The sequence below is a fragment of the Pseudorca crassidens genome, chromosome 18 (assembly GCF_039906515.1).
Source record: "Pseudorca crassidens isolate mPseCra1 chromosome 18, mPseCra1.hap1, whole genome shotgun sequence".
Lineage (NCBI taxonomy): Eukaryota > Metazoa > Chordata > Mammalia > Artiodactyla > Delphinidae > Pseudorca > Pseudorca crassidens.
Window position 1 is genome coordinate 3,043,166 of NC_090313.1, and position 13,623 is coordinate 3,056,788.

Genomic DNA, 13,623 nt, shown 5'->3' on the forward strand with positions numbered 1-13,623 from the left:
AGGTATACCTCTTAAAGAGATAATTAGATTAAAAGCATCATGGTGTTTACAAAGAAAAATAATTGAATTCTGGAGTGGACCAAGCTCGAAATGGGTTTATAGCATACTTCTACCTTTTTGGTCCAAACAAAAAAGTATTGCTCGAATTACTGAAATTTCCTTTCTTGCCTCATCTAACTGATGGGAGACAGATTCTAAGTCTCGTTCACACTTCGCATCCATGAGTACTTGCTCACTAAGGTGAGATACCCGCTACATTTTCTCCTTTGCTGTGTCTGGAGCATTTCCCAGTGTTTCATCCACTATTGTACTCAACCCACATTTGTTGTGTGATGAGTAGATGACCGTGTTGCATATTCATACCATAAATTAACAATTTCCCTTTGCTAGGCGTTAGGTTTCTAATTTCTTGTTTTATTAACCAATGCTGCAATGTGCTACCGTATGCATCAATATCTTCCCAGACATCTGGTTACCTACTTAAAGCTGAATTACAGTGATTTAGAATTTTGCAAAAGAAAAAAGGAAAGCAATATACACAAGGAAAACGAATATATACAAGTGAAACAGACCATAAGGTTACAAAAGTACTGTAAGGAAATAGCCATAAACGTTAATAGTGGGTATCCCTTGACAGTGAAATTACTGATAATCAGAAAAGAATAGCTTAAAAAAAAAATCTGTGATCCTCGATCATTGAAAGAGAATTTAGTATTTCCTTGCATGCTGCCATGTTTCTCAGTGTTTTTGCCATGGGTTCTCGAAAACGTGCAGCCCACCTCGCCAGACAAGCAGGACAGAAAGCGCGGGAACTGCCCTCAGGTCCCCGCAGACGCCCCGCCTGATTAATTGAGCGAATTGGAGCTGCGCCGCCAAAACCTCAGAGGGCCGGGCCCAAACCCCAAACCTGCGCCTCCCGGAGCTTTTTATCAAGGGGGATCAGGACACTGTCGGGCCTGGGGTCTGGACAGGAGGCGCGGCGCAGTGTCCACGCCGCCTGCAGGGCACCGGGAACGGCCTGGCACAGTCCCCTGCCCTACACCCCGCCTTACCCCGCCCCCTGCTCCTGGCCCGGTCCCCCGCCCCCCCCCCCGCCGCTCCAGGAGTAGGCCCCGCCCCACGGCCCCGGTCTCCGCCCCCGACGGCCCAGGCCCCGCCTCCTGGCCCGGCGTCTCCCGGCGCCAGCCCCAGTCCTGGCGCCGCAGGCCCCGCCCCGCCCCGCCCCTGTGCGCGCTCTGCTCGGCAGCCGGCGGGACGCGGCGGCGGTGCTGCCCTCGCTCCTTTGTGCTCGGACGGCGGCGGCGGCCTCTCGGGTCCTGACTGGCGTGTCTTCTCTGCTCGCCAGCCCGCGCTCTCCGGTGACGGACCATGTCGGCGGCGGGAGCGGGCGCGGGCGTGGAGGCGGGCTTCTCCAGCGAGGAGCTGCTGTCGCTCCGCTTCCCGCTGCACCGCGCCTGCCGCGACGGGGACCTGGCCGCGCTCTGCTCGCTGCTGCAGCACACGCCACGCGCCCACCTGGCCGCCGAGGACTCCTTCTACGGCTGGACGCCCGTGCACTGGGCCGCGCACTTCGGCAAGGTGGGCGCGGGCGCTTTAAGGCGCCATCTTCCGCGGTTTTGCCGTGGGGTGTCGGAGAAGGCGGGGGCCGAGGCGTGGGGGGCGCGGGGCGTGTCGGGAATGCGGGGCGCCAGCTGGCTCGGCCGCCAAGGCGCCCCGAGGGGCCGGGGCGCATGTGCGGCGGCGCGGACGGTCTGGGCCCAGAGGGGCGCGCGGGGAGTGCCGGGAGCGCGGGCGGAAGAGGGCCCGGCGGCGGCGGCGCCCGGAGGGGCCCGGGGCGCATGTGCGGCGGCGTAAGCTTCGAACGCCGGCGGCTTCCCGGAGGCGCCGCCCGGGCGGGTGAGGGCTCCTCGCCGCCGGCGGTGCCGAGGGCCGGGCCTCCCGCGGCGGGCGGCTCGGGTCGAGGTGCGGAGACGCGGTCCGCGGGGCGGCGCGCGAGAGTCCGGAGCCTCTCTGAGGAAAACCTCTGTGAGGAAGGCCGCGGGGCCTCCTGACGCCCCTCCGACGGGGACGCCCGGGCGTGAGGCCGCCGCGGCCCGAAGGTCGCGTTAGAGGGTTTCCGTGGTCAGCCCGTCGGCGCCCCCCGACGGCTGGGTCGGGGCAAGGTGACGCTCGGACCGAGCTGCGGGGGGCTTCCGTGTGGAATGTCGTCCGTGCGCTGGGGACTCGGCTCGCCCGGCTTAGGCGAACCTGTGGTGTTTGAAGTGTCACGAGACTGGAAGGGCAGCGTGCTGCTCTGAATTCTGAGGAGCTGCGGCAGCGTTTTCCTCATCCGTGCGGTAAAGGGGGTTGTTCGCTGGGAGCGGTGGCCGCAGAGGGAGGTGCACGGTGCTGTTGTCCAGGGTGGCTTTCGTGACGAAGACGTGGAGACCCCCGTTCGGGGCCTTCGCCCTGACAGGATGGGGTTGGGTTGAAGTCGGGACACGCTTTTGCGGAGACACAGGCAGGATGGTGGTGAGACGTGTTCCCGTCTTGGGGTGAAATGGTTGTGTTGTGGTTAGTTACCTTTCTGCACCTGACGCGGCCGCTTCGCTTTGCTCGAGGTGCGGCGACGCAGGGGCTGAGCGCGCTCGCGAAGTGAAGCCGGGTTTACGTTAGCGAAGGGAGTGCGAGGGAGTCGCGACGGCCGCGGTGAGGGGCTGGGCGACAGCCCGCGGCGCGCCCCGCAGCGCTGCTCCCCTCGGTACCCGGCGCCGAGAGCGAGCGCCCTCGGGGAAGCAGCCTCGACGCGCAAGGCGGAAGGCGCCCTCCTCGCCGGCCTTCGCCCCGGGCCGAGGGGTGGTCTCCCCGCCGAGGGCGCGTGTGCACTGTTACAGTAAGCTGCAGGTAACGCTCAGAGCGTTGCTTCCCAGCATCGCCTGTGCCTGTGTGTCCTGGGGACAGGCGCCCTCGTAAGAGGCAGAGGCACGGCTCCCCTCGGGATTCCGATCCTCCCAACCCTGGGTGAGAAGGACGCCCAGTAGGACCATCCGGTACGTCCTGTGAAGTGCGTCGGCCTCGTGACAAGTGGTTACTTAGACTGTGTCCCAGTCCGAGGCTGCTTCGGGCATCTCCGGGATTCACAGTAGCCGAGAGCGCTTAGAGCGGTCGGTTTCACGCCTGTGTATCTTACGGTGAGAATTCACGGAGTCTCTGCTTCCGTAGAAGGCGAGCGGTAGGTGAACCCCGGAGACCAGAAGCTGCACCCAGAGGCCTTTACTTCAGGGTGTTCAGTTGTCGTTAATCGCAGTGAGCGGAGAGTCTTGGATACAGAAGGGGCCGCAGAAAGTATCGTTCGGTCTGTGCGAAAAGGCTGAGCGCAGGCTCCCGGTCCTGTGCCCCCGCACCCTGCCCACAGCTTCCCTCCGTTTGTGGGCCTGGACGCGTTCGCTGTGCTCAGCCTGGGCGACAGCCAGCCGAGCGAGCGTTCCGCGCTGTGAACCCCTCCCAGCCCTCAGGCCGCGTTCCCAGCGACGTGCCAGCTCTGCACAAGGGTCCTCACCCTTGTGAGGCTTGCCCGCTCCCGGAGGACTGAACGTTATTCAGGAACTCTGATCACGCCTTGCCTTTACCAGCTGTCGCACTGAACGGTATCTGTACAGAATTCCAAACCGGGTTTTCCACATCCAACCCACAGGTAACAAATTTTAAGTCCAGGGAGCTCTCGGTTGATGTTAAGACTAACCGCTTCTGGCGTGCCAAGCGATTTTCATCCTTGTTTCATTTTTGTTGGGCTTGAGACCTGCTCACCTTATCACTAGGATTGGCCGTCATTTTTCGCTCAGTACATTGATAAAGGCGATAGATAAAAATATACCAAAGTGGTACCTCTTTATCAGCCGTTACCCTCAGATTCAGACTCCTGGAGGACAGGTCATGTTTTAAAAATCAGTGTACCACCAACTGTGAGCGTTCATCTCACAAACGTTGATGGCAGTGATCTGTCCTTTACAGAGAAAGGCTTAAATTGCTGAAAGAGGATAAGAGACACGGGGTGAGACCCGAGTGTAGCTGTTTTTCGCTTGAGGTCTGTTCTCAGGAGGAGAATTGTTGGCAGTAAGAGCTTTTTCTCCAGCTGCATTGTGCTTTGGGAGGGAAACGGGACCCTGAGGACATGCTGGGCGGAGCAGTGTAAACCTTTGAGGACAGCAGGCCTTCTCCCGCCGTGCTTGGCACACGGGAGGCACTTGCTAAATATTTGTTGAGTGTGCTGGTTCTTCCAGAAGCTAGTATGGTACCGATGCCTGGCTGCACAGTCCTGTCCTGACTCCTGTGCCTTTTTGTTTTAGTCACCTGCTAGGGGCACAGCTCACCTGTGCTCTAGGCCTTTTTATCTTCGATGGGAGGGAGCGGTCTGTACAAACAGTATGAAAAGCCGAAGCGCTGCCCTCTCCCTGGCTCCACACATCTTTTCCCTAAGGAGCTGATCTGGAGCTGGGCCTCAATCGTATTCAGCCAGTGCGGCCAGTGCAGGCTGCAGAAAATTGTCTTTGCCCGGGAAGGGTTTACCGACCAATCACTTTAACGGTTTTCTTCTTTAGAATAGAGCGTGCAGGTGGCAAAGCTTAGTTCTTGCAAAAGTCTGTGAATATGCAATCTAGTCTTTTCTGACTTTGGCTTTTTTAAACACAGAGGTATAGTTGATTTACAGTATTATATTGATTTGGGCTTTTTCAGTTGTAGGAAAAACAAAATATTTAAACTTGTATAGTGTCAGTTGTTTCGACTTTCTATTCCTGTGTACCAACTTTGTTTTACAAGGACGAGGGAAAATGTTCTTTTAAATAAGGCTTTTAAAATTTGTATGATACTGGGAAGGAATGACTTAACTTTGTTTTCTTAAACAGAAAAAAAGTTTAACAAGAAATGCCACTCATCTCCATTACAGAATTTAGATTATCTGTGTAACGTTTAATAGTATACTGACGTGTATGCCTGTTTCATCCCCCTCCTGCTGTTCTCCAAGTTGGAGTGCTTAATACAGTTAGTGAGAGCTGGAGCCACACTGGATGTCTCCACCACCCGTTACGCACAGACCCCAGCCCACATCGCCGCTTTTGGGGGACATCCTCAGTGCCTCGTCTGGTTGATCCAAGCAGGAGCCAGCATTAACAAACCGGTAAGGGAGCGCCCATGATTGACGCGGTCGGTAAGGGAGCGCCCATGATTGACGTGTTTGGTTTTTGTTTCCTTCTTCCAGTTCTAATTACATGGTGTTGAGTTTTAAATTGAGGCGTTAATTAGAGTTTGATATCTTTACCTGTGGGCTAACTGGAACTTATGTTTATGAAGTTATTTGTGGATAATTGGCCCGTCACATAGCAATGTCTTGTGTTCAGAGTGCTTTCGCCTGTATGTGACTTATTGTGCCCCACGGTGAGTTGCCCAAGGTCACAGCTGGTGAGTGAAGGAGCCTGGCCTTGAGCCTCGGTTTCCTGGCTCCTCTGCTCACAGCTGCCTTAGCTCCGTTTCCACAGATAATTATGAGAACACATCTGTTCCAGCAAGAGAATGGCAGTTAAGTCATCTGCAGTCATCTGTGTGGTTCAGGTAGCATTAGTAGGTTGAGCAGCACGAGTTGTCTTCAGGTACGGGGTGGGGATGATGGTCAGACGCAGAGAAGTAGCCAGGTGTCCTGTAGGCAGTGACTCCTGGACACCGAATTGAGGAAGGGTGTTCTAGCAGTGGTTTAAAACAAGGGTCAGTGAGAAGGGGGGGTGGTGAGGGATAAGGGGGCAGTTTGTTCTCTTTAAGAGACTGGGTGGGAAGGGCGCGTGAGGAGAACCCTGGATTTTAGGCCTGTTTCTGTTACTAAGCTGCAAGCTGGATGTGGGACAGCTCTTTGGGTCACCTGCTACCCTCCACTCTTCCTTCTTTCACGCGTGCTCCTCTACTGCTTTGTTGCTTTGGTCCGTGAATTCAGGAGTTACAAGTGGGCGACTCTGTACCATTGTGGTGCTAGGCGTCGCCTGTCCCCACTAGTCTCCTTCCTGCTCGTGGATTCTCCCCCCACCCCCTTTTCTCCTGGTAGAAGGGGCACGCCCTGCTTCCTCATCTCTCTGGCTTTGGACAAGTGGTTTACTGGTTGTAACTCAATCTCCCTGTCAATAGAATACGGATAGCCCATGAGTAGCAGTAATTAATATTTAGTATTCATGTGGAGTTTTAAGTATAAATTTTCTATATGATGATTTTCATTAAATTGTTACATAACATTTAGAGAGAGCTAAAGAAATTGTGTAACGCTGCTTTTCAAATCTTTTTAAACCCAGAAGCCCCCTTTTCATGTAATGATTTATAGCAGCTCAGTATTTTCCACAGGTAAAAAGTTTGAGACTCTCCTCCTTCCCCCAGCTGCTCGAGACAGCACCACGTGGAAATCCCTCCTCAACTCTGCTCCCAGGGCAAGAGTCCCCAGATCCCACTCTCCTTACAGCTCTCCTCTTGTGTTTAAACAGCCCACCTGGCTCAGCATCCCCACGTCCTCTCATGTACGAGGGCATCGCTTGGGTTTCTTAAGTGTCTTGGCACTGCTCCCGGAAGGGCCTTGGTTAGCCGTGGTCTCACGTGCGGAGCTTCGGCCCGTCCGAGTCTCGGCTGTCGGTTTGGACTGCTGCGACAGGCACTCACTGACCCTGAGGCCCCAGTAGGCTTTCTGTTGGCTCATCTCAAGGTGGACAGTTTTTCTCATTTCCCACATAAACTTATGCAACTAGACGCAGGTTTTTCTTATTGTTTGCGTGCCTATAATTTTTTGAACCTTAGCATACCTTTTTTTCTTTTGGCATGTTAGTTTCTTACCATTCTAAGTTCCTTTTCCTCAAGTTTAATAGAGACTTTCTCTGCCATATCTAAGGTTGGCATGAGGGGTTACTGAAGCTCAGATGTGCTGTCTGGAGGCTTGGTGTTCTAAGTTTACCCAGAGAGGAAGTGAAGTTAGATTTTAAGTGGTGGCTGCCCGTGGCTGTCACTTCTTGTACGTCATCTCTTTAGTGACCCTTCTAGAATGGGGCTGGCATTTGGTATTGCCTTTAGTTCCTTGTAACTAGATTAGAAGTAAGATTGTTTTAATTAAAATTCAAGGTGACTTGTCCGTTTTCAGATTTCTGGCACCTCTCCCCCTGTCCTTTATGACTCAGAGTTTGCCAGCAATAGTTCTAGAATCATATTACAGACTATTGGTATTTTTGAAATATGACTGGTCTGAACTTGAGATGTGAGTAACCTTAAAATGGCTCTTTACTCTCATTCTCTTGGTTGCAGTTTTCTTTAAATAGTGTTTATTCTGCCCTTCCCAGCTTAAATAGTCTCCTCGTATAACACAAAACAGGAGCAGGGTAGTTTTGCTTTTTTCTCTGGCATCTATTGCTATCCCACCCTGTTCTTGAAATAGTATAGAAAACGTTTTTCTTCTTGTACCAAAGATAGCTTTTAAAATCCTTTTTGGTTTTCTTGAGTTTTTGTGGTGTTTGTCAAAATCTCACCTAAATCTTAGTTCTACTTTTCCTGGCAATACGTGTACGTAATTTTTATTTGTCCTTATTATGTACCTCCTCTCTCCCTTCCCTCCTCTTTTCAGACAATAGGGTAGGTTTTTCTTTTGGTTTTTAAGTCTGATTTCACTAGATAGTTCCTTGTATAGCCTCATGATTTTGTTTCTTTCTTCAAAATTGGGACTATTCTGTTGGGAACTTTACATCACTTTTGAGCTTATACATAACTTTTCCCTCCAGTAAGTGGTTGAGTCTTTCATATTATATTTTTCTGTGAAATGCTCTACCACTCCTTTCTAGTTTAGTCCTCACCTCAGTTTCCCCCCCCGTGAGTTAATATTTCCAAGTGCCATGCACTGTGCACCATTGCCCCACTCCTGCTTTATGTCTTTATCCCTTAATTATGTGTAGTTTTCTACTGCCAAGTTCGCATTCAGTGATGATGGGATGTGAGTGATTCAGGAACTGTTGCTGCTTAGTCAGTTGGCATTTCTGAGGCAGAAAGTCCTAAATCAGTTTTTCTAATGGAAACAACTTCCTTCTCTTAATCGCTGTATCTTTCTTTACCTGTTTTTTTACCTGAGAGCCTATGAATGAAATTGTGTTTCACATTTTTTTTTGGTCCATTCATACAGTGTAAAGTAATTCTTTTTTTTGTATGAGGCTTCAGAGTCATTTCCCCGAGTCTGCTCATTTCCTATGCCTCCTTCAACATTGTTTCCTGAAGGGTCAGTCAGGTTCTGATGCATCCTTTCTAAAAGTCCTTGAACAAAGTCCCCTATCACAGAACAGGCTGAGTTGTATACAGAGCTGCCTGTGTTTGACCCTATGTTCTCCCTTCCCATTTTTTTCTTGATCCTTTAACCTTAGCTGTCTTGTCTAAAGTATAGTCCTAATTCAGGCTCGAGATAAAAAATCCAGGGGGAGGCACTGGTGTGTATCGACTCAGGCTCTCCTGTGGTGGACATAGGTGAACGTGGGTGGACTAGACCAGACGTTAGCTATTAGGCCTTGATTACTATTTTTTGGTCTGAGGATAATAATTTTGGGTGTTATATGCATCTGTGCTGTGATCCATCATAAAAATTATTTCTAAATTGCCACCTAGAGTGTACGTGCTGTCATGGTTGGAGAGGCCCCATGATTTTTTTGTTCTTGACCTAAGAATTCAGGAGAACGTGCTCCTTCCTTGGTCTGCTTTTATTTTCTCTTCATGTCTACATTTCTTTGTGTTTTGCTTCAGATCTGGCTCACCTTAATTCTATTTCAGAGGAATGAGATGGTACGTGGCCTTTGTTAATTAACTTTAGAATGTGGAAGTCTTGTATGGATCTTAATGCTTTCCTTTTTGTTGTTTCAGGACTGTGAGGGCGAGACTCCTATTCACAAGGCGGCTCGCTCTGGGAGCCTGGACTGCATTAGTGCCCTGGTGGCTAACGGGGCTCATGCCGAGTAAGCATCTTCATTTATTCTTGCCAACCAAAGATGTGGTCAAGGGTGTCGTGTTTAGAGACAGGATTTAGAGCAAGCAAAAGTTCTGAGCTTTGTTTTCAATATGGGTAGTAGAGTTTTGCTTTTTAGATCAGTTGGCGTTAGTGAGCAAGTTGTTGTGTGAGTTGAGCTGACCACTAGCAGAAGGGGCTGAATCCCAGCAGCCTCAGCGTTCTTGCCCTGAGAGAGAGAGTATATTAGGGTGGAAGGAACAGTTAACTCATTAAATTTGGAGCCTGGCATTGTTGACTTTACCATTGACTAATTGTGTCACTGTGGGCAAGTCTTCAAACTTTGCCAAGTTTTAATTTCAGAATGAGTGCCTCGAATTGGATTAGAATATCTTTTCAGGCCTCTCTGGCTCAAAAAAATTATTGCAGACAGTTAGCTTTTCTTAATTTTGCTAAAAAGATGGTTTCCTCATCTTTTAGCAGATATGAGAACATCTTATGTTTTAAAACCTGTTATGATTGTTCAGTGATTTTATAATTCCTTGTAAAATGGAACTGTACACATTAAAGACTTAAAAACTCACTCTGAGTTTTTGATACTGATGGCATTATTTTAGAATATCCTTGTTTTAGCCCAGTTTACATCAACTGGCTAATTTCTAGCTTGAGAGAACAATATTAACATTTAAGTGTATTAATTTTAAAATGTGATCTTGTATGCAAATCATTAGCTAGCCATGGCATTATACGTTTATTTCAGTATTTAATTCATTTGTATTAACTTTCTCTTGAAGATTCATTGTAAAAATTTTTCTTCTGCAGTTCACAGCATTAACAAAATGGATGCGGTTTTCACCCTTAAATATTGAGTGTAAGCTATAGAGCTGTAATAACCAAAATAACTATGATAATATCAGCTTTTTTGTTTTACCTTGAGTGTCTTGAATATTTCATAAAAATTAATTACAAACCACTTTATTCTAATTGGAAATATGAAAATTTAGACTTTGGGAGAAATAAAACCCACAAAACTGACTTAGTTTAACCCTTTGGTTTCCACTTCATTGTTTTGACTCTGTATTATAATAAATATTGAAAACAGATCCTGGACAGCAGAACCATATAGGTTAATGAAAGGCCTGTCTGATACCAAGGGCTATCATTAGGCTCTTAGTATCTTAGCTTCTGTTTCATTAAGTATTATTGTTAAGATTAGACATTAGTTTGGGCTTGGATCATTTACTTATGTAGCCATTTAGTGTTATAAATATGACCTGTGTTAACTGTTACATTGCAGGGAACCTTGTGACTTCATATGTAGTTATAATTTAAGGTAACGTAAAAACAATTGATAATATGAATATATATTACACAGTTTAGAAAACATCAAGATGATTCTCATTGCATTGCTTTAAAGCAACGTTGTAGATGCAGTTTTCTTAGCTGTTTTTTAGATTTAAAACTTAAATCTTTAATTTTAACAACAGAAGCTTTGATTATAAAATACAGAGTCGTAAAATAATTGATTAAATTCCTTAATTGTCATTTATTGAAATAATGAATAATTAAAGTTGATCTTTTCAGTGACTTATCTTTCTAAACAGTACTCTAATTGGTCCTGAGCATTTTATTACTAAGATGTTAGTTTTATTCACTTTAATGGATAGTTTAATCCTTTGAACCAATAAATATCTTTCTTGCGCTATATCCTTTTTTTAATAGGTGTTTTTTTAAAATGAGATCATTTTATTTACAATTCTGTCCTTGTTACAGGACCCTCGAGTGTCTCTTTCCCACCAAGTGTGACTGAGCATGGCCTCGAGTGCCAGTTTGTTTTTCCTTCTCAGTATAAGAGCCACTCCCTCAAGACCCTGCATATGGTGATTTCCCTTGACTGAACTTTCAGATATTTTTTAGAAGAAATATTTAGCCTGAGCCACCTAGCCAAAAGCAATTTTTAAAATTATATGTCTTTGGCCTGGAGATAGAGCACAAGTAATCATTATTTATTGCTATTGTATATGTGGTTATTTAGTTTTAACATCTAGATAAAATGTCAGTTTCGCCAGTAAGCTAAATTGTACATTGCTTTTTAATATCTATTCTGCACATTTTTATAGTTTAACACGTTTAGTCTACCAACAAATGATAGTTTGATTCCCCCAAATTATGGTACTTAGATCTCTTTTATTTGTTTCCTGTTATGTTGCTTATATGGTAAAGTGTAGTCCTAGCAAATAAAAATGCCTTTTTCTTTTAAGGTCATCAAGAGGCCCAGAATTAATTTACTTACTTGAAGTTAACTTATTTTGTTCCCAGTTCAAAGTGAGCCAGATTATTAATTTTAATATTACATGCTATAGTGTTTAGGAGTTGGTGGAAATTTTTCCTTTTTCCGTGACCAGATTAAAAGCTGTCTTGTATCAGTATTTTATCACACTTGGTGGTAATTAATAATTTTGTTGTTAATTCCTACTTTGCTTTTTATATATTTGCTACGTAAAGTGGCCAAAATCTGAAGTTGCTCCTTTTTTGGTCATGGGGTAGATGATGGTGAGGGCAAGCGTACCAGGCATCTGTGGCTAGAATGGTTTGTTACATAACCTACTTGTCAATGTAGGCTGCATCTGTAAGATAACGCATGTCAGCTGCTGTGCATCGTAGCACATTTTCTAGCACCACACGTGAGTATGTTGATGGAGTTTCTTTTTCTTCTCTTATTTTACATCTTGAGTTTTGGTGCCAAGTTTTCTTTTTCATGTGAGGTTTTGTTTCTCCTTATATGATTGTCATTGTTACTTGCCACCGTTTACATCTAAAAATAAAAAACACACAGGATTAAGTGTCAGTTCTGTGACCAGACTGAATGCTTGTATACTTTAAATGATCTAAACCTCTACAGACGCTTCTCACTCTCATTTTTTTCTCAAGTAGGGAGTTTTTATTAAGTAAGTTAAACTGTCGTCATCCTTAACTTCGCTTATATGCAGTTCAGTTCTTCACTGCAGCCAGGGTTTGAATGCTACTTGCTACACACAAAGGGTTTTTGATTGGAGGAAGGACATATAGTAACATGGAAAAGTTGTTGCCTTATTTTTCTTTTGGATGATCAAATAAGTAACAATATAAAATTAAGTTTTAATGTGATTTCAGAGAAGGACTCTTGAAAATTTGCTGTCTGCTGATAATTAAGACCACCTTTTATGTGACCAATGAGGAGAAGCAAGAGAGCCTATTTGTGTTCCCACAGGCCAGCTGGGCACTGTTCTGTTCAGGTGACTTGGGGGCTCTAGTCATGCCAGTGGAAGATGAATGTAACCTGCATGGTGATTCAATCAAACGTTTCCTCCCTGACTCCAAAAGATTGGGATCAATCCTGAATGTTTATGTGTTGCATTTACTTTTACAAAAGAAAAATTTATATATATATAAATAAATTTTTTTAAAAAGACCTTTTACAAACAACTCTGTAATGTACACATTTCTAGCCTTGAATTATCTTTCCTTTTAGTATTTTGGCACTGACTGATTTTGGTTATTTTTGTCTGTATTTTCTTGAGAGATGTAGCGGAGAATGTTTCCATATCAACCAGATATAAAAGTAGATTTTTTTTTAATGCCTCAGAGTAGAAATAAAGGGATTTAGTGGGATTTAGAGATTCAGAATTGCTTGCATCTAAGGCCAATTTGCTAGTCCATTTTAATACCACATTATACCAGGTGCCAGTGTTTATGTTGTGGCAAAGTCCCATAGCTTTTTGTAGGAGAGCATTTCTGTAGAAGCCATTGATTCTGTGGCAACCAGATCTTCCAGTGGGTTACATATATTTTAACTTAATTCTTTTCATCCCAAGAGGAGCTTAACTATGATCATCAGATAGCTGGAGAAGCATCTATAACCTTATATATAAGCAAGTTCAGTGATTCACTCTGAAAAAATCTTTCTTGCCTAATTTAGAAAATAGACACAGTTGGCTTTAGTAACAGAAGTGGTCATAATAGGCTTTTGAATGTTGCAGGAAAAAGTATTTTGCTGAACTTTTAAAAATTCTTAATTGAAATGGAGTTGGTTTAGTTTGGTCCATGTTTATGACCCACCTTTATTTGCTTACCCGTAGAGCTCTGTCTAGAAGCAAAATTTTCATTAGGGCAAATCATGTGATGAGCATATGTAATATTAGTGTCGGAAGTTGTTTTGCAGCTTTTGCCCTTGGCAAACTTCATTAGACATTTATTCATGTTTGAAGTTTGTGGTTTCTTTTCATTTGTTCACCTATTTGCCCTTCAGAATAATAGTCCAACCATGAAATTTATTAGCAGTGTAACTCTGAATTAGTGGTTTCTGATCTTGGATCCTGTGCATTCCAGTCCTGACCTAGTGTTCCCTCCCTGACCTACTTGTCACTACAGCAGTCTTGTCTGATCTTGCAATTTCCTGGCTCATTTTTCCTTTTATTAAACTGTTGCAGGCAAGGTGGAGGAATTACTTCCCGAGATAGCTGATGAAGTTCTGCCTGCTGGAAAGGAGCAGATAGATAGCAGGCTGACAGTATTCTAGAGTTGTTGACAAATTCAGTTTAGAATTTTGATTGTTTTTCATAACAGCCTGAATAATATATAGGTTTTAATATTTGTTTAAGCACTGCTTTTAT

At 45.7% G+C, this 13,623-nt stretch overlaps 1 protein-coding gene across 2 annotated transcripts in view; it reads left to right on the forward strand.

The window, feature by feature from the left end:
• The first annotated feature begins 1,220 nt into the window (after positions 1-1,220).
• ANKRD10 (ankyrin repeat domain 10) overlaps positions 1,221-13,623 on the forward strand; it is a 32,868-nt gene continuing 20,465 nt past the window's right edge. The window contains exons 1-3 of one of the 2 annotated variants that reach the window (XR_010936883.1): positions 1,221-1,578; positions 5,003-5,155; positions 8,890-8,981. Coding sequence is in view for 1 of the 2 variants with exons in the window: in XM_067713202.1 (XP_067569303.1) it covers positions 1,369-1,578; positions 5,003-5,155; positions 8,890-8,981 (455 nt within the window). In the remaining variant the exon portion in view is untranslated. The remainder of the gene's footprint in view (positions 1,579-5,002; positions 5,156-8,889; positions 8,982-13,623) is intronic. The other variant, XM_067713202.1, reaches the window with a different exon arrangement.